The 20,163-nt window shown below is 34.6% G+C and overlaps 1 protein-coding gene across 1 annotated transcript in view; it reads right to left on the bottom strand.

Moving 5' to 3' along the window:
* ATRNL1 (attractin like 1) overlaps positions 1–20,163 on the bottom strand; it is a 762,129-nt gene that overhangs the window by 407,140 nt on the left and 334,826 nt on the right. Inside the window, exon 25 of the mRNA XM_072740185.1 lies at positions 7,123–7,184. Within this exon, the coding sequence (XP_072596286.1) occupies positions 7,123–7,184 (62 nt within the window). The remainder of the gene's footprint in view (positions 1–7,122; positions 7,185–20,163) is intronic.

Here is a 20,163-nt window from a genome sequence, read left to right as displayed (position 1 = left end):
CCCTGATGGCAAGTGATGCAGAGCATTTTCTCATGTGCATGTTGGCCATGTCTGTGTCTTCCTCTGTGAAATTTCTGTTCATGTCTTTTGCCCATTGGATGATTGGATTGTTTGTTTCTTTGCTGTTCAGTTTAATAAGTTCTTTTATAGATCTTGGAAACTAGCCCTTTATCTGATACGTCATTTGCAAATATCTTCTCCCATTCTGTAGGTTGTCTTTTAGTTTTGTTGACTGTATCCTTTGCTGTGCAAAAGCTTCTTATCTTGATGAAGTCCCAAGAGTTCATTTTTGCTTTTGTTTCTTTTGCCTTCATGGATCTATCTATCTTGCAAGAAGTTACTGTGGCTGAGTTCAAAAAGGGTGTTGCCTGTGTTCTCCTCTAGGATTTTGATGGAATCTTGTCTCACATTTAGATCTTTCATCCATTTTGAGTTTATCTTTGTGTATGGTGCAAGAGAGTGGTCTAGTTTCATTCTTCTGCATGTGGATCTCCAATTTTCCCAGTGCCATTTATTGAAGAGACTGTCTTCTCTTTCTACAGTTTGGCTATTGTGGACATTGCTGCTATAAATATTGGGGTGCAGGTGTCCTACCGTTTCACTGCATCTGTATCTTTGGGGTAAATCCCCAGCAGTGCAATTGCTGGGTCATAGGGTAGCTCTATTATTAACTCTTTGAGGAACCTCCACACAGTTTTCCAGAGTAGCTGCACCATTTCACATTCCCACCAACAGTGCAAGAGGGTTCCCCTCTCTCCACATCCTCTCCAACATTTGTTGTTTCCTGTTTTGTTAATTTTCACCATTCTCACTGGTGTGAGGTGGTATCTCATTGTGGTTTTGATTTGTATTTCCCTGATGGCCAATGATGCAGAGCATTTTTTAAAAAGACTCTCAATACTGTCAAAGCTCTTACATGGCTTATCAAGAAAAAAAAATGAAATAGGAAAAGAGGCAAAACTCACAATGAAAAAGGAGACATAATTCTAAGATAAGAGAGATTCTAGAATATTAATTTTGGAAAATATATGGCAATAAATTTTTAAAATAAGGTGAGATAGACAATTTCCTAAAGAAAACTGCCACCTATGTTAAGAAAAAATAGAAGTCCTCGGGGCACCAGGGTGGCTCAGTAGTTGAGCGTCTGCCTTTGGCTCAGGTCGTGATCCCAGCGTCCTGGGATCTAGTCCCACATCGGGCTCCCTGCATGGAGCCTGCTTCTCCCTCTGCCTGTGTCTCTGCCTCTCTCTGTGTGTCTCTCATGAATAAATAAAATAAAATGTTTAAAAAAAGAAAAGAAAAAATGGAAATCCTGAGGTGTAAATATTTATGAATTTTCATAAGAAACTGAAAAATCTATCCACAAAAAAATAAAATCATACAAAACCAAACTGAAAAGCCTTATCAAATACATATCGTATTATAGGGCGGTTCTACCAAATCTTAAGGCAGAGACAAATCTATTGTGCCAACCATTAAAATTTACCTTACTGATCACGGACTACAGACAACACAATTCACCAAGAGTACCAACAACTGCGCTCTGAAATCCATTGCCCTGTTCACTTCCATACTTCCCAAGGACTGTCTCTAGTCAATGACTGAGCATTGCTGTGATGACAAAGCAGGCCTGATCCTGAGAGAGGCAGAACTCTGATGAGCGATTTGGCTTTAGGAGTGCACTGAAATCTCAGGCTCTTTCACTCAACTTCCCTTTCTTATGCTCTACTTCACAAAGGTTAGATCAGCACTGCATGTTTAATCCTGTCTTGGTGTCTGCTTCTCTGAGGACTTGTAGTTTGGGTAATAATGAGGTTAAAAAAAAGGAGGGGGCGCGGGATTTGAGACTGGCTCACTTATTCTTTGACAGGTTAAAAGAACACTATCAATGTTGGGAGTGGGACACGGACAGTCTCTGGGAGAATACTTCAATTGCTAAAACTTTCACCAGTGGGAACCTGGGAAAACTGCCTTCAAAAGAGACTGGGTTAGCTGATTACTGCTATGTTGTTTTATATCAGCACTGTGATAACGAGACACTGAAGGCCCTTGACAAACATTAGCAACTTAATATAAAACCTAGAGAGTCCCTCTCCTAGCTTTCACTGAGGCCCTTATCTTTGACACTGGAAAAACCAATATGGATGAACAGCATGCTGATGATCTAGCCATTAGAGCTGCAAAGCCCAAGATTATCAAATGCTCAGCTAGACCAGTTCTTTCATGCATAGACAGGGCTATGGTTGGGAAAACCTAGCCCTTGAAATACGGGATAAGAATATTTAGAATGGAATATTGAGATGAGTGCTTCTGAGCATGCTTCTGCTGGTTCTACAACCCCCTTCCCTAGTAATAGAGGCAACAGTCATGCCCCTAATGAGCTGCCACCTCCTCCTCTCCTGCTTGCCAGACTGATAACTAGGTTTGTTTGTTTAAGAATTTATTTATTTATTTATTTATTTATCTATTTATCTATTTATCTATTTATTTATCAGAGAGAGTATGCACATGCACAGTAGGGGGAGAAGCAGAGGGAGAGGGACAAACAGACTGCACACTGAGCACAGAGCCTGATGCAAAGCTCAATCTCATGACCCTAAGATTATGCCCTGAGCAGCAATCAAGAGTCAGATGCTTAGCCAGCTAAGCCCCCCAGGTGCCCCATAACCAGGTTAATGAAAGCATAATACATCTTGGCCTGATAAGAAAGGGAAGCTATTATATACTTAAAAGAGCTATAAAAATAAGCTAGAGTGTACTGGCAGGAACTAGGGGAGTATGACAGGAATTGCATTTTGGTGGTGTTTAATCAAGAAGGATAGCAGGTAAGACTGGATAAACAAGAACTCATGAATTTTGGTGCATATTCTCAGGACCACAGGAAATATAATTCCTTACTGAGGACTCCTGAGGATGAGATAGGCAAAACTTGCTGCTGGAGTGATTCTTAGAAACCTAGAAAAAACAACAGCCAATTGAAAGTAATGGAAATGTCCTAGTTGCCCAAGCAGATGGAAGAGAAAGGAATAAAGAAGCCAACAGAGACATTGAATGTGCTAGAAAGGGTATACTATGTAAGGGCAGACGAACTACCAGTAGATTATGTTCCAGGGGACACATCCTTGACCAAGGCCACTGGAGAAAGAATACACTGATGAGAGGGGCATCACTTCACTAAGAAGTTCAGTGGTGACTTTCTTTTGCAGACCAGAGCTGATGAGAGGCAGTAATAGGGTTAGACATTGAGTAATGGGGCTTCAAAGTAAAAGATACCAGGTGTCAGGACTTAACTGACAAAATCCAGAGCCCACAATTATTACCATAACGATCAATAAGACTGTTGGAGCAGACAAGGGGGTTGGCCCACAAGGAGCTGTGGAAATGATTAAAAATGCTTGGCATCCTTAGGGGTCAAATAGGTGGGCAGCCAACAATGGTGCTATTTAGCATTTAGTTTATTTTAAGTAAGAATGAGGAAACAACAGGCTGAGAATTGTTGGTTCAATAGAAAAATCATGGCATTCTGCTCAGTTCCCAGATGAGCTAATTTACAAAGCCAGATCCCCATTACAGAGCAGGGGAGAAGAAAGGACATCTTGAAACATCTTGAATAGTCTGCAAATTGATCCCCAATGGGACCTTCGTATGATCCCTACCCATATTTGTGTATATTTGTGTGTATATACAGGTATATTCACAGTAATATATACATTACAAGAGGAATAAGTAGATATTAAACACTGGGTAAGAGATGATGACACATATTCAAGGACTAAAATCTTAGTGGCCCCTTGTTAGATTTGGAGTGTCCTCAGGAGTCATGCAACAAATTTTTGCTAAATTTTGGCTCACAGGGGACCAACTGTGTCTATGGATCCATCCAGTGATAATTTCCCCAGTTCTCTAGTATATAATTAGAATTTATGTACAAAGTGTTTAGAGTAACCTGTACATTATATCCCTGGCCTGTGGGGTAAGATCTGTCATGGTGAGAAAAACCACTTAGGCAACCTCTAAACCCTCCATCTCGTTAAGATGGTAAATCAAAAATATTATGTCATCCCAGTGAAATAGTGAAAATACATACCACTACATATTTTAAAAGGTCCAAGGGCAGTGGTCCCTACTATATTTCCATTTAATTTACCAGACTTAACTTTTCAGATTCATAAAGACTTCCTTTTCCACTTTACATACCAGACAAAAACATTTATTTTTAAAATAACTCCCTTCCAGTTTTCTAATCATTTAGTATGCTATACTACAGACTCTCACAACAACCACAAAATCATTTAATTCTACATATGAAAGGACTGAGATTTTCACCTACTAACTATGAGCTCCTTCTGATGGTATAGAAAGCTAAGATCAAAGCCAGGCTATGCCTATAAATGATCCCCCTAGTACTTGCCCAATCATGTTTACCCCAGAACTATGCCCAATATATAGGTTAAAAACTGACAGAGTTTGTGAACTGGCCTCTATTGAATCAAGGCTAAACTGGAAAGCTGAAATATTCACCTCTGCTACATCAGTAACTCAGTTAGAAACAGCAACAGACAGCAGTTATAGTGGCCTGACTGAAGGATGTCCATACACGCTGATCTGTTTAAAATTCTTTTAAAATTTAGCAGTGGCTTTATTTAAAAAAAAAAAAAAAACTTTAAAATAGTCTATCCATGTTTTTTCTTAACAATGAGATAATTTTAAAACGATCTAATTTACATTTCCTACTGAAAGAAATTTAAATGACAAAAAAGCACATCAAATATATTTTATCTCACACAACAGGTAGAATATTTTATTTCACTTTGTCCATGATGACAACATAATAAATAGGATCATCTCTAAGACATGGAACACATTAACACTAGCTTTCTTTTAGTTAATAAAAAAGCTATTGAACTTAAATATGCATACAAATTCAAAAGCTTAAAATAAAACCCTAAACATTTAATAATTTACATATATATTCAATTTTGTGGATTTTTATACAGAGTTGAACTTTTCAATATATTTCCATCCACACTCTTCTGCATCAAAAAACAGTTTTATTTTGATGCTTTAATAATGCTTGTTTTATTCTAACTTCTAATTCCAAAAACATTCTATAACCTAATAAACAGCCTCAAAATCCATTTATACTCAGAAGTACAAAGTCATAAAACATATTTGTTTCCTCATTTCATTTTTAAGGGACAAATTTAAAATATGCATACATACTTAGTGATTAATATGTTGATAGCATTAAATTCTGGAAATCACAACTTCTAAAGGGAAATAGACAAACACGACTGTTTTCAGAGCAAAGCGACCAACATGACAAAGGTTTCGATAACAGAAGAGGATAAAGAAATAGGGAATATGTAAATTGGAAAAAAGTTTAGAAACTGAAGGGCTATATAGATGGAGATGAGAGATGAGGCTTGCTCTGTGTTGAACCATATGGATGAATGAGAGGTGATGTTATGGGGAGACAGATTTCATCTCAATTACAAAGAACAATTAGTTATCTGAAGATAGAAAATGCTATCTCAGGAGATGGCATGTTTTCATCATTAAAGGCATTCGGGCATAAGCTAGATGAGGGGTTGGGCAAATTATGTCCACAGGCAGAACTCAGCCCACCAGCTGTTTTTGTAATAAAGGTTTATTGGAACAGAGCCACTCCCATTTGCTTCCTTATTGGCTATATCTGCTTTAGCACTATAGCAGCAGGTTTGCATATATACAACCGAGATGGTATAGCCCACAAATCCTGAAATATTCCCTATCTGGCTCTTTACAGAAAATGTTTCCTGACCCTGTGGGGAAGATAATAGGAATTCAAGTATTCTATGGGTGTCTAGACAAGAAAACCAATAATGGTTACTTTGGCATTTAAGAAAGTACTTGGCATATCATCTATGTCAAGGATTGGGTTGTATAGGTTTCTTCATGAAGTACAAAGCAACTCAGCCAATTTGGTAAGTGGAGGTCAAAATTCATACTGCACTCTGTAAAGCTGTATGCTACGATCTAGGGCTATGTCTGCCAAAGGAGAACACATTTGTCTAATTCACATAAAGGCACTCAGTGGACCAGTACAACCTGTACGTACAATAATCATATTAACAAAAATAACATCCCTTCCTATCCAGATGACCTAAGATAACATAGCATCTGTGTTATGCTATCACTGACACACTTCTCCCAATCCAATGTTTCTTTCTTTACATCCTATGGAAATAATAATAGACGTTCCCTGAAAATAATTTTTATAATTTGAGAAATGCTGCAAACTCTACCCTCTCCTTTAGAAAGATACATCACAAAGTAGCACATGAAAAACTCTAAGGAGGGGCAACTTGATGCCTCAGTGGTTGAGCAGCTGCCTTTGGCTCAGGTCAGGATCCCGGGATCGTGTCCCACATCAGGTTCCCCTCAGGGAGCCTGCTTCTCCTTTTGCCTATGTCTCTGCCTCTCTTTTTGCGTCTCTCATGAATAAACATAAAATATTTTTTTGAAAAAAAAGTAAAAACTCTAAGAAAAAAAAAAAACTCTTGTAATGTCAGTGGTAGAAGTAATATCAGCTATAAACAAACTAAAAGAGCCCTATTTTCCAAAGTTGTTTAATTATAAAATCTTTGTATGAACTTACTGCTAATACCTCAGATAACTAATGTTCTAGGGAATGATGCTCTATTCAAAATCATAGTATTTCCAGATTTGAAGCTCACTGAGGAGAGAAAATACATTCCCTACAGATTTGTAGCACATTGCTAAACATATATGATAATTACCTAACAAATAATTGAAATTATTTAATTCTAGAAGATATACCTAATCCATGGTGAATATGTTGCTAATTTCATTAATGAATTACTTATGTGACAGGAACATAGTTATCATCTTCTTTCCACTGATTCCATTAGCAATTAAATAGTACAATAGCAAAATCATCTTGAAAAATATATTTCAAATATATTTCCTCTGCTCTATAGTATATATTTAAGCATATAAAACTACTCAAGACACACCACTGATATTCAAGGTTAGAGATTTGATAAATTACCTAACAGATTGGTAGAATATTATCAGAATATAGGTTTAATAAATTCAAAGTCAGTAAAAGCAAATTACCTGAAGAAGGTGACAAAAAACTGCACAAGATCCATGATTGTATTATGTTGTGAGAATGCAATCTGAAAAATCAAAATAAAAGACAGTTTGAAACCTACTCAATATATGTTCTTTTCCAGTATTGGTGGTGGTGTTTCATGGCATTTGTACATACAATATTTTAAACCATCAAAGGATTTGGATTACTACATTTTAAATCATATATGCTGAAATCAGAACTTCATCTAGTACACCTAACAAATTTAACAACCGACAATGAGCACTTCTATATAGGCTATTACATTAAATGGTTTTAAAAAACTATTACAAAATTACCTCAAGAATGTAGGCAGTTTCATGTGCAATCCTATGACATATTAAATGTGCCTAACTAAAACATGCAAATGAGATTCTTCATTGAATAATGATCACATTTTCTATTAATACAACTAATAATTTCTTGTATGCCAAAAGAAAAATAAATTTCAACTCTATTAAAGAAACAGGATATTTTTTCCCCATATATTTTTGTCTAGAGAGGTTGCATGCAGTATGCATACAATTATTTTATTATACTCTACTCAAAAAATAAAATATGTCGCTCATTTTACAATTTCATGTTAATAAGAAATGAATTTTGAGAGGTGAAACTAGCCAATAAGGTAAAGTTGTTTTACATTTCTGCTAACATAGAGACTATACTGTAACACAATTCTTCAGTAAGTACTACATATGTATATTAGTCAATAATACAGTATCTGAATAGAGAATTTCTGATTTTGAAATCACCTTTTCACTTACTAGGTATAAATATTTTGGAAAATTATTTATCTATGTCTTGGTTGTCCTATATGTGAAAAGTAATAATAAAAGTACCTACTTCACAGTGCTAGAGGAAAGATTAACTGAACTAATAAAAATTCTTGCCATAATACCTAACATATAGTAGGTATAATAAATACTTTATGCTTTTACATCATGTATAGAGCAATGGTCAACATAAGTGAATTTTCCCAGATAGCTGAAGCTAAACCATCAAGTTACTGAAATCTTTTTCCTTTAATAATCTTTTATGAAAATCATTCAAAAACATGGAATTGAATTTCCATTTCCAGTACAGATAGACTAACAGGGATGAGAAATATCTCCTCCCTTAAACAACTAGAGAACTATACAAAGTATATCACACACACAAAAAAATCAGACATTGGACAAAAGATATAATCCAAGAGTAAAGGAAAACGAAAGAGATGAGCCTTACAATTATCCCAGCTTTCATTGCGAAGAAGTAACACTAAGGAATTTAAATGGCATTTTAAATAAGAAAGACCAGTATTTCTTATATAAAATAAAGAAGTATAGTCAGTTGAGAAGACAGTTAAATTTTTGGCATATACATTATGGCTTAAATATAGTGACATTCATTTCCAAAAAGCTTCTAAGCATTTGAAGAATTACAAAGCACTTATACAGAGACTGAGGAAAGATAATTGCTGTAGGAGATTGGTTATAGGTGAAAATGTCTTAAAAGATTTAAGAAAAAAATATCTTTTTAAGTGGAAAAAATACAAATGAATTTTCTCCCCAGGTGACTATCCATGAGAGTACATTTGAAACAGATATTACCCTTTCTGCATCCACATAACTAAGTACCTTGGAACAAAAATCATGTTTTGAGACAAGTAAGCAAAACACTGACACAGATGAAAATATCTACAATATCTTACTTTTTCCCAAATAATATCTGAATAAAGTAATTAAAAGAAGAGTCTCCAATTTATAACCATGAACTTCAATTATGTTACCTATCTATACCTATTAATATAAAAGAAAAGAAGAAAGTTTTCATAATAGATATGAATGATATTTTGACTCCAGCTTGTATGTAGAGGGTAATCTGGGATTCCACTACCAGAGGGTGATGAGACACCTAGACTTTCCAAATTAACACATTTTCTAATTGCAGTTGTTCACAAATTAAGTTGCAATGTGATGATTGAACATGAAGTAAAGTACTGTTTGGAGACCTTGACCAACTTTTGTTACAGATAATACTCTACTACCTTTCACAATGAGGAGTATATGACGGCATAAAAACTGATGGGGAAGGTCTCTGTCAGAAACTATATCTGAAATTCAAACTGCCTTAAAAATAGAAGCAAGTTATGCCCTAAAGTAACTAATCTGTTAACATAAATGTACTCAAGAGTAAATGCAGACTTAGCACAAGCAATCTCTGTACTCAGCAAATCATCTGGATGCTAGAGCTCCAAGTTCAAAAGCATTCCATTTCATTTGTTCAAAAGGAAAGTCAGCAGTACAAAGTGTTGTGAAAATCTTTGAACATTTTTCTCCCCCCTTAGACTTTCTATAGGAAGTTCTACAGGAGACAGCCTCTGGAAAACACTATGTCAGATAGTTCATTCTCAGCCAAAGATGTAATAATCAGATTGGACTGATGTTAGAAATGGAAGGCAGATCCAAGGATGATTAGGTATTATCAATGAATAAGGCCCAGCAGACACTAATTCAAGCAAATTCCCTCATATAAAGTGCCAATTTATTCATACAACAAATATTTCACTTCATATCTACTATATTCTGAATACCATATTAAGTTCTTAGATGTATCAGTGAAAAATAACATCAAAATTCCTAATGGTGCTGATGACCGCAGACAAAAACAGTAATAATAATAAATTATATAATGTGTTAGAACTTGGTAAGTGCTAATGGGGGAAAAAACATTAAAAGCATCCTATTTTGATTATATTGTGTGTCAACTACACTTAATTTTAAAAAGTATCTTATTTTCTATATTTACATATGTAAGACAGGGAATCCACTCCTTGGTGTCTAAAAAGTATGTGGAAGTACTGAGAAACAGGAGGAAAGGTAAGAGTAGCAGAGAAATATAAAACATAGCATTAGATTCAATGTATCTGGCTATCCTCAGTTTTTCTCTACTTAGAACAGAATCCAGCAGTTCCAGGCCCTTTCCAATGAAACTGGACAGCCCACAGGGAAAGGAATAAGAAGACAGAGAGGGAGAACCATTTTAAGTGATGTTGAGCATTGGTCTTCACATGGCTGGCTCCTTATTATCCAGATCTCACCTAAAATAACACATTTCTCTAAAACACTCTCTGAAGTAGGTGCTGTCTCGTGAACCTACTTCTTTTACACTTCAGTCTGAAACTACCTTATCTTAATGGTTGATCATTAGTTAAGATGTCTTTCTCCACTAAAATGTAAGCTTCATGAGAATAATAGCCTTGTTCATATTGTTCATAGCATTGTCCCAATACCTAGAACAGCATTTGGTACATAGCAAGCATTTAATAAATGTTTGCTGAATAACTGAATATATTGAATAGCAAAATTTGGCATAAGAGTATCCTTAGAACTTCATATAAGCCATGAGACGAAACAGGCATAGATGTTATTCTGAAAAATATTTTTAAATTGTTTATTTGAATTTGTTTTATAAACCAGTAATCATATACACTATAATTATATGCTAATTATAGATAATGAAATATCATTTTTCCTTATAAATTGATATTTACTGTGAAGTTCAGAAGTTACAGAAAATGTGTTCCTTATATAAAAATGTTTTTTTTTTTTTTTTTTAAATTTTTTATTTATTTATGATAGTCACAGAGAGATAGAGAGAGAGGCAGAGACACAGGCAGAGGGAGAAGCAGGCTCCATGCACCGGGAGCCCGATGTGGGATTCGATCCCGGATTTCCAGGATCGCGCCCTGGGCCAAAGGCAGGCGCCAAACCGCTGCGCCACCCAGGGATCCCTATAAAAATGTTTTTATTTATTTTTAGTCAAAGAAAAATTTTATAAGATATACCATTTACAATTTTAGCTACAATATTTTGAAATCAAAGTAACAAATGATTTCTTAACATGTATATTTACCGCAGCTTCTTAATTTCAACAATGAACATTTTTAACTATGTTGGCTTCTAGAAATTTCTTTTGGAAGATGAATTACATCAGACTGAAATCTTCTCAACTAAATAGGTTATATTGCCTGAAATATTATTTTTTAAGCCAGTGGAAAAACAAATGAGACAGCTTTAAAAGAGTGATTATTTAGCCAATTTTATCTAGAAAACAGTGAATCAAATCAATAACAATAACAACACCCTAACTTTGTAGTGTCTCTGAGAGTATACCTCCTGAGGATATAAAACAATTCTGAACCTAAAATCTATAATGGCCTAATCTATTGGCTGATTTCATTGCTAGAACATGGCCCTTTACAGATAATCAATATGTTCCATTTTGGTTCTGTGGTCTTTCCCATGAAAAAAATAAGAAGTTTACACAAGGTGCATTAAAAGTCAGTTTTAAATTTTAGCCAGCATAAATGCACCATTGAAATTCCTGTTTCTGTAATGATGTTATTCAAGTCATCCAATAATTATTCAAAGAAAATTAATCAAAATCAAGAGACCAATTATGGTAAAGCAGTAAAATTTCAAAATATCCTAACTTCCTCCATGTTTTTAAAAAGCCCCCAAACAATTAAGTGACATACTAAAAACTGAGTTGGCTCAATCTATGGCAATAGTGATGATGATTATATATTTTTACCATTTGATCTTACATGCAAATTCATATGTCTAAAATATAAAACCTGAATTTAAGATGTGTTATATTTTTCATTAATTAATAATAATGATCAATGTTTTGAGTTTGTGACTTGAAAGCTGCATTAAATGCCTTTGGATAGAGAAGTAGATTAATAGCTTGATATTTACCACAAAATGTCAGAATTTGTAAGGGAGAAAAAAATGTTAATTTGAAGGACAAATTGGTGTGTTTGTGCAAAATGTCAGCCTGCCATAAATAAACTCTGATATAATATGAAATAAATAAAAATGAAAATATAAAGGGATGTGTTGAAATTATCAAGTTCCTTTAACAAACTGAAAGTAAAGGAGAAGTTCTTCAAAACATTGTTTGGATCACAGTCTTTCAAAATGCTGACATAAAAGCATACTTACATAATGAAAGCTGGTCAACTATACGTCAAAGCAAGCTATTTTTCAGCTAAGCAACTCAAGATCACAGATTTTTATTTATCCAATTTTTTAAATAAATAAAAGCAAACTGGGGCTTAAGTTAGCTATTACTGGATAAAATCCACCACAATAATCTATCTATTCCAGATAAGCATAAGCGTCCTTTAGATAATTAACATGATGGTTATTAATGTAATAATATATAAACTCCTTATAAAGAAAGATTTCAAAATACAGGGTTAAATGGAAAATGAATGATTTTTAAAAGAATAAAACCTATTTCTGGAAAAAAAACAAACATGTGGAATGAACATACCAGACAATTCTGCATAAATAGTACACAAATTTCTGATTATAATTTCTTGAATATTGCTTAAAAAATTTAATGGGGGATGCCTGGGTGGCTCAGCAGTTGAGCCTTGACCTTTGGCTCAGGGCTTGATCCCAGGGAGCCCTAGGATCGAATCCCGCATCCAGCTCCTCATGGGGAGTCTGCTTCTCCCTCTGGCCTGTGTCTCTGCCTCTCTTTCTCTCTCTCTCTCATGAATAAATAAACAAAATCTTTTAAAAAAAAATGGGTTTAATTCTTCTTAGAGCAAATAATTGCCTAACTTTCCTCTTATTTTTTTTTTTTTTGTTTTAATACTTCCTTACTTTCTGGCACTATAAAATACTCCAGGATTAGCTTATGTATTAGCTACCCTAGTCCATGAATCAACCATTTCTTCCAAGTAATTTCTTTACTGGATAATGGTATTAGAAATCAAACCTTAGGCATTAGGTTTGCTTGTGGATACTATGGTATCATTGTTTTTAGGCCTTCCTAGTATAGTGTGTTTACTAACATGTGCATATATACATATCTATACATATAAACATTTGTATCTATCTAAGCTAACCATGAGTTCATATTGATATTTGCACATGTTTTTAGGATGGCTTTCATCAGATAGAGGAATATGTGTGTGTGTATACATACATACATACATATATATATATATATACATATATAATTAATATTTATTTCTAGAAGCTGGTTCTTTTAAAAGATCAAAGAAATTAGCAAGCCTCTGGTCCGATCAAGCAAAAAAAAGTGAGAGAAGTCACAAATTTCCAATATCAGGAATGAAAGAGGGGACATTACCATAGACCCTACAGAAATGAAAAGGATAACAAGATAATTTTTCAAATAAACTAATGCCCATAAATTCAATATCCTTGACAATATGGAAAACTTCACTGCAATACACGACATAATAAAGCTCTCTTATGGAAAAATAGATAACCTAAGTAGTACTGTAACTATTAAGCACATTAGATTTCTCATTTAAAACCTTGGAGCGGGCAGCCCTGGTGGCTCAGTGGTTTAGTGCCACCTTCAGCCTGTGGCATGATCCTGGAGACCCGGATTGAGTCCCATGTCAGGCTCCCTGCATGGAGCCTGCTTCTCCCTCTGTCTGTGTCTCTGCCTCTCTCTCTCTCTGGGTCTCTAATAAATAAATAAAATATTTTAAAAAATAAAATAAAAAAATAAAACCCTGGAGCAACACAACTAAAACAACAAAATAATCAATTATAAACATAGGACTTCATTGGGAATTCTAAATATTTAAGTAAGAAGTAGTATCATGTCTACGTCCTCTTTTAGAACACAGAAAAGGAAATAATACTTTTAGTGACACTTATTTTGTGAGACCAGCAGTATCTTGATAAGAAAACCAAACAATTATAAGAAAAAAAAAAAAACTAGACAAATATTTTTCATTAATATAGAAGGAGAATAAAATCTCAATAAATACTAGCAAACGGACTCCAGCAATATATAAAAAGGATAATAAATCAATACCACCTTTGGTTTATCCCAAAATGCAAAACTGGTTCAACATTCAAAATTAACCAATGTAATTTACCAAGCCTAAAGACTAAAAGTGACTTAGCAGAAAATCATTCCAATAGGTACAGAAAAAGTTTGGAAGAATTCAACATCAACTATTGATGCTAAAAACTATCAGTAAAATAATATCCAAGAAAACTTCTCTAAAATTCTTGAAAAACATTTAGCTAACATAATAATTAATGGTGAAGAATGGAATGTTTTCCCTTTAAGACTGGCAACAAGGCAAGAATATCTGCTTTGGGGCAGCCCGGGTGGCTCAGCGGTTTAGGACCGCCTTCAGCCCAGGGTGTGAACCTGGAGACCAGGGATCGAGGCCCACATCAGGCTCACTGCATGGAGTGGAGCCTGCTTCTCCCTCTGCCTGTGTCTCTGCCTCTCTCTCTTTCTCTGTGTCTTTCAGGAATAAATAAATAAAATCTTTAAAATAAAAAAAGAATATCTGCTTTCAAAATGTCTCATTACCACACTGAAGCTCTTACCGGACAAGAAAAAAAAATCAGAAACAAGTGGAAAGGAAGAAATAAAACTCTAATTTCAGACACCATGATTTTTTAATTCTCAAAACTAATATAAATAATAAATGAACTTAGTAACTTCACAGAATACAAATTAAAGTTACAATAATCTATTTCATTTCTACATACTAACAATAAACAATTGAAAATAGAAGTGAAAAACTACAATTTATAAAAGTATCAAAAAAACTATGAAATTCATTATAGGTCTGATAAAATATGCACAAAGCATATATGTTGAATATTACAAAATACTAACAAAAGAAATCAAATTAGACCTAGATACAGATATACTGTAGTCATGAATTACAAAGCTTAATAGAATTATGATGACAATTCTCCCCAGATTCACCTATAAATTCAATGCAATTGCAATAAAAATCCCAGAAGGATTTCTTGGAGAAATTTAAAAAGGGAGATTCCAGTATTTATATGGAAAGGCAAAGAAAATAGAATAGCCAAACCAATTTTTGAAAAGAGGAACAAAACCGAAAAAGTCACACTAAAAAAAACTTCCAAAAAAGCTATTGTGACGAAGGAAATGTGAACTGATGAAAAGATAGACACGTATCTGAATGGAGCAGAACAGAGACTCTAGAAATAAATGTACACAAACAGAATCATTTGATTTTTGACAAAGGTTTGAGGATAATTCAATGAAGAAAGGATTCTGTTTAATAAATGGTGCTGAAACTATTATATATCCAAATGCAAAGACTAAATATCAGATCACACATCGAAACATACAAAAAAATTCAAATTGGATTACAGGCCTTAATATAAAACATAAAATTATTTTAAAAATTATAAAATCACAGGAGAAAAATCTTTGTTACCTGGTTTAGGCCAGGATTTCCTATATACAACATCAAAAACAACAAAAACATTAAAAAAGAGAAACTGATAAACTGGATTTGATTAAAATTAAAAAACTTTTTTTTTGAAGAGTGTTAGCAGAACAACAACAACAAAAAAAAAAAAAAAAACAAAAACAAAAAACCAAGAAATAATCTGGGAGAAAGTATGGCAATGCACATCTTAAGCGGACTTGTATCCAGAATATAAAAAGAAATCTCAAAACCGTAAAAACATGGGCAAAGATTGGAACAGATACTTCACCAAAGGAAATATGTGAATGCAAACTAAACACCCAAGATGGTTAATATCATTAGTCTTTAGGAAAAATTAAAAACAACAAATGACCACTTCACATAAGTTAGAATACCTAAATTAAAACAACAAAATTGACAATATCAAGTATTGTTGAAGATGGGAGCACCTAGAATGCTCATACATTACTAATGGAAATGCAAAACTGTACAACAATTTTAGCAGTTACTTAGAAAAGTAAACATACAGTTACTGTATGTTCTAGTTGGATAACATGAGAACATATACCCACAAAAATAACTATATGTGAACCTTTAGAGTGGTTTAATTAATAATCACCTCAAACTGGACAAAGCCCCAAAATTCATCAACTTATGAATAAATAAGTCATTATATAACCATTCCATCGAAATAGTCAATAATAAAAAAGAATCAAATGTTTACACAGACATTCACTTGAGTAATCTCAAATATATTATAAAACAAATACACAGTATGTAATTCCATTCTATAAAAATTATAGGAAGGTAAATCTTAACATATGTACTCCCAAAGGGAGCACAGAAAGGCAAATCTATAATGATAGAAAGTGGATCAGTGGGATCCCTGGGTGGCGCAGCGGTTTGGCGCCTGCCTTTGGCCCAGGGCGCGATCCTGGAGACCCGGGATCGAATCCCATATCAGGCTCCCGGTGCATGGAGCCTGCTTCTCCCTCCGCCTGTGTCTCTGCCTCTCTCTCTCTCTGTGACTATCATAAATAAATAAAAATTAAAAAAAAAAATAAAGTGGATTTTCCTTTAAAAAAAAAAGTGGATCAGTTTTCTACGAGGGTCTGGGGTCAGTGAGAGATGATTAACAGCAATGTTATGCAAAGACAATTTTTGACTGATGAAACTTTCAATCTTGATTATAAAAATGATTATATGATTGTGTATGACTGCCAGAATTCATAAAATTTGCATTTAAAAATGAATAAATGCCAGATTTCAGGTTGTACTACAAAGCTGTGATCATCAAGACAGTGTGGTACTGGCACAAAAGCAGACACATAGATCAATGGAACAGAATAGAGAACCCAGAAGTGGACCCTCAACTTTATGGTCAACTAATATTCGATAAAGGAGGAAAGACTATCCATTGGAAGAAAGACAGTCTCTTCAATAAATGGTGCTGGGAAAACTGGACATCCACATGCAGAAGAATGAAACTAGACCACTCTCTTGCACCATACACAAAGATAAACTCAAATGGATGAAAGATCTAAATGTGAGACAAGATTCCATCCAAATCCTAGAGGAGAACACAGGCAACACCCTTTTTGAACTTGGCCACAGTAACTTCTTGCAAGATACATCCACGAATGCAAAAGAAACAAAAGCAAAAATGAACTCTTGGGACTTCATCAAGATAAGAAGCTTTTGCACAGCAAAGGATACAGTCAACAAAACTAAAAGGCAACCTACAGAATGGGAGAAGATATTTGCAAATGACATATCAGATAAAGGGCTAGTTTCCAAGATCTATAAAGAACTTATTAAACTCAACACCAAAGAAACAAACAATCCAATCATGAAATGGGCAAAAGACATGAAGAGAAATCTCACAGAGGAAGACATAGACACGGCCAACAAGCACATGAGAAAATGCTCTACATCACTGCCATCAGGGAAATACAAATCAAAACCACAATGAGATACCACCTCACACCAGTGAGAATGGGGAAAATTAACAAGGCAGGAAACCACAAATGTTGGAGAGGAGGCGGAGAAAAGGGAACCCTCTTACACTGTTGGTGGGAATGTGAACTGGTGCAGCCACTCTGGAAAACTATGTGGAGGTTCCTCAAAGAGTTAAAAATAGACCTGCCCTACGACCCAGCAATTGCACTGTTGGGGATTTACCCCAAAGATACAGATACAATGAAACACCAGGACACCTGCACCCCGATGTTTATAGCAGCAATGTCCACAATATCCAAACTGTGGAAGGAGCCTTGGTGTCAATGTGTCCATCGAAAGATGAATGGATAAAGAAGATGTGGTTTATGTATACAATGGAATATTACTCAGCCATTAGAAATGACAAATACTCACCATTTGCTTCAACGTGAATGGACCTGGAGGGTATTATGCTGAGTGAAGTAAGTCAGTTGGACAAGGACAATCATCACATGGTTTCACTCATACAGGGAATATAAAAAATAGTGAAAGGGAATATAAGAGAAGGGAGGAGAAATGTGTGGGAAATATCAGAAAGGGAGACAGAACATAAAGACTCCTAACTCTGGGAAACGAACTAGGGGTGGTGGAAGGGGAGGAGGGCGGGGGGTGGGGTTGAATGGGTGACGGGCACTGGGGGGGGCACTTGACGGGATGAGCACTGGGTGTTATTCTGAATGTTGGTAAATTGAACACCAATAAAAAATAAATTTAAATAAATAAATAAATAAATAAATAAATAAATAAATAAATAAAATGAATAAATGTAATTGTGTGTAGGGGTGCCTGGGTGGCCCAGTCAGTTAAGCTGCCAACTCTTGATTTCGGCTCAGGTCATGGATCTCAGGGTTGTGAAACTGAGCTCTGTGTCAACTTGATATATCTTCCTTCATTGAACCTCCCATACCTATCACAATCTTAATTTTGTTGCTATCATAAATCTTTCCATTTGTCTCTATAAGAATGTTTTCTTAGATATGGTTTTACATATTTCTCACATTTATACTTTCTGATTAGTATAATTGATATATTACTTAAGTAATGAATAAAATTTATTTAACAATTTCCAATACTAACAATTCTTGAACTTATGTCAACCTACTTTAATGAAAAAAGAACTGAAGCTTGGGGCACCTGGGTGGCTTAGTGGTTGTGCATCTGCCTTTAGCTCAGTGTGTGATCCCAGGGTCCTGGGATCAAGTCCTGCATCAGGCTCCCCTAAGGGAGCCTTCTTCTATTTCTTTGTCTCTCATGGATTAATAAATAAATTCTTTACAATAAAAAAAGGGGGGAAATCCCTGGATGGCTTAGCGGTTTAGCACCTGCCTTCAGCCCAGGGAATGATCAAGTCCCATGTCAGGCTCCCTGCTTCTCCCTCTGCCTGTGTCTCTGCCTCTCTGTCTCTCTGTCTCTCTGTCTCTCTCTTTCTCTGTGTCTCTCATGAATAAATAAAATCTTTTAAAAAATAAAATAAAATTTAAATAGATAAATAATAAATAAATAAATAAATAAATAAATAAATAAATAAATGGTGCCTGAGTGGCTCAGTGGTCGAGCATCTGCGTTTAGTTCAGGTCATGGTCCCAGATCCTGGGATCAAGTCCCATATCAGGCTTCCTGCTGGGACCCTACATCTCCCTCCATGCCTCTCCCTATGTCTCTCTGAATAAATAAATAAAATCTTAAAAAAAGGAAGAACTGAAGCTTAAAAAAGGAAAACATTGAAAATATATATGGTAAATTTCTCAAGTTTATAACAATTTGGAAAATGACAAATAAAACAATAACAATAATAACAAGAGGAGGGGAAAGAAAATAATTGGTCTTTTGGGATAGTTTGAGAAAAACGTATATAAGGGCATCTATATCAGCATATTTGTGTGATAACATTTACTTTTCAAACCATATGCATAAGATAAAACTTCCTTTTTCTTTAATATCTACATATCCAGTAGATTTCCAAACTTATTTTGTGCTCAAATGACTCATCTTCTGTGTTCAAAAATGCTAATAGACTTCTGATAAAAATTTACAGACATCAGCATTAGGATTCTGTTCTTTCCTATTTTGTTCTGTATAAGTTAACCATTATTAGTAAGGGGATGTACCTACTCTACTATGAAAATTAGAATTGCAAATTGAAGAATGATTCCTAGCATCATTCTCATAGAAAAAAAAATCAAATCTAAATTATGACATCAGTTTGCAGATTGACTTAATAGTAAATTACCAAATCCCATTTACTCAGAAACAGGTAATTTAGATTCAATCTAATTCAATTTAATTTAAGTGGTGATGTATAAGTGTTGATGAGTAGCACTATTGTAGGAGAATACAAAGTACTTAAGCTCAATGCACTCCTTGTGTTTTTCAAGTTATTTGCATTTCAGTTATGTAGTAATTTTTCCTTTTTTATTATCAAGATTCAATTGCATGGCATTACAATTCATAAAGAATAAATGTTACCAAAATAAGATCTCACTTTAGGAAGTGACGCACATCAACTCAGTAGCATGATTCTTAGCATTTCAAAAGAAAAAAAATCATGTTTAATTAATAGATTATTGACATATCTATCATTTAATGTTTCTGGTATATATCTCACAGTCACAAAATTTGTTCTCTCTTTCTCTCTTTTTTTTTTTTTTCTGGAAATGTCTACCCTCTATGAGAAAGAAATGGCTTGTGACATCAGCTTGAATAGATCAAGTATTGCAGTGTCACTGGGGGACTAACTTATGCTGTGCTGAGTCAGATGGAACACAAGAGCCAGCGGGTC

The sequence above is a fragment of the Vulpes vulpes genome, chromosome 15 (assembly GCF_048418805.1).
Source record: "Vulpes vulpes isolate BD-2025 chromosome 15, VulVul3, whole genome shotgun sequence".
Lineage (NCBI taxonomy): Eukaryota > Metazoa > Chordata > Mammalia > Carnivora > Canidae > Vulpes > Vulpes vulpes.
This window is presented reverse-complemented; position numbering and strand designations above follow the sequence as displayed.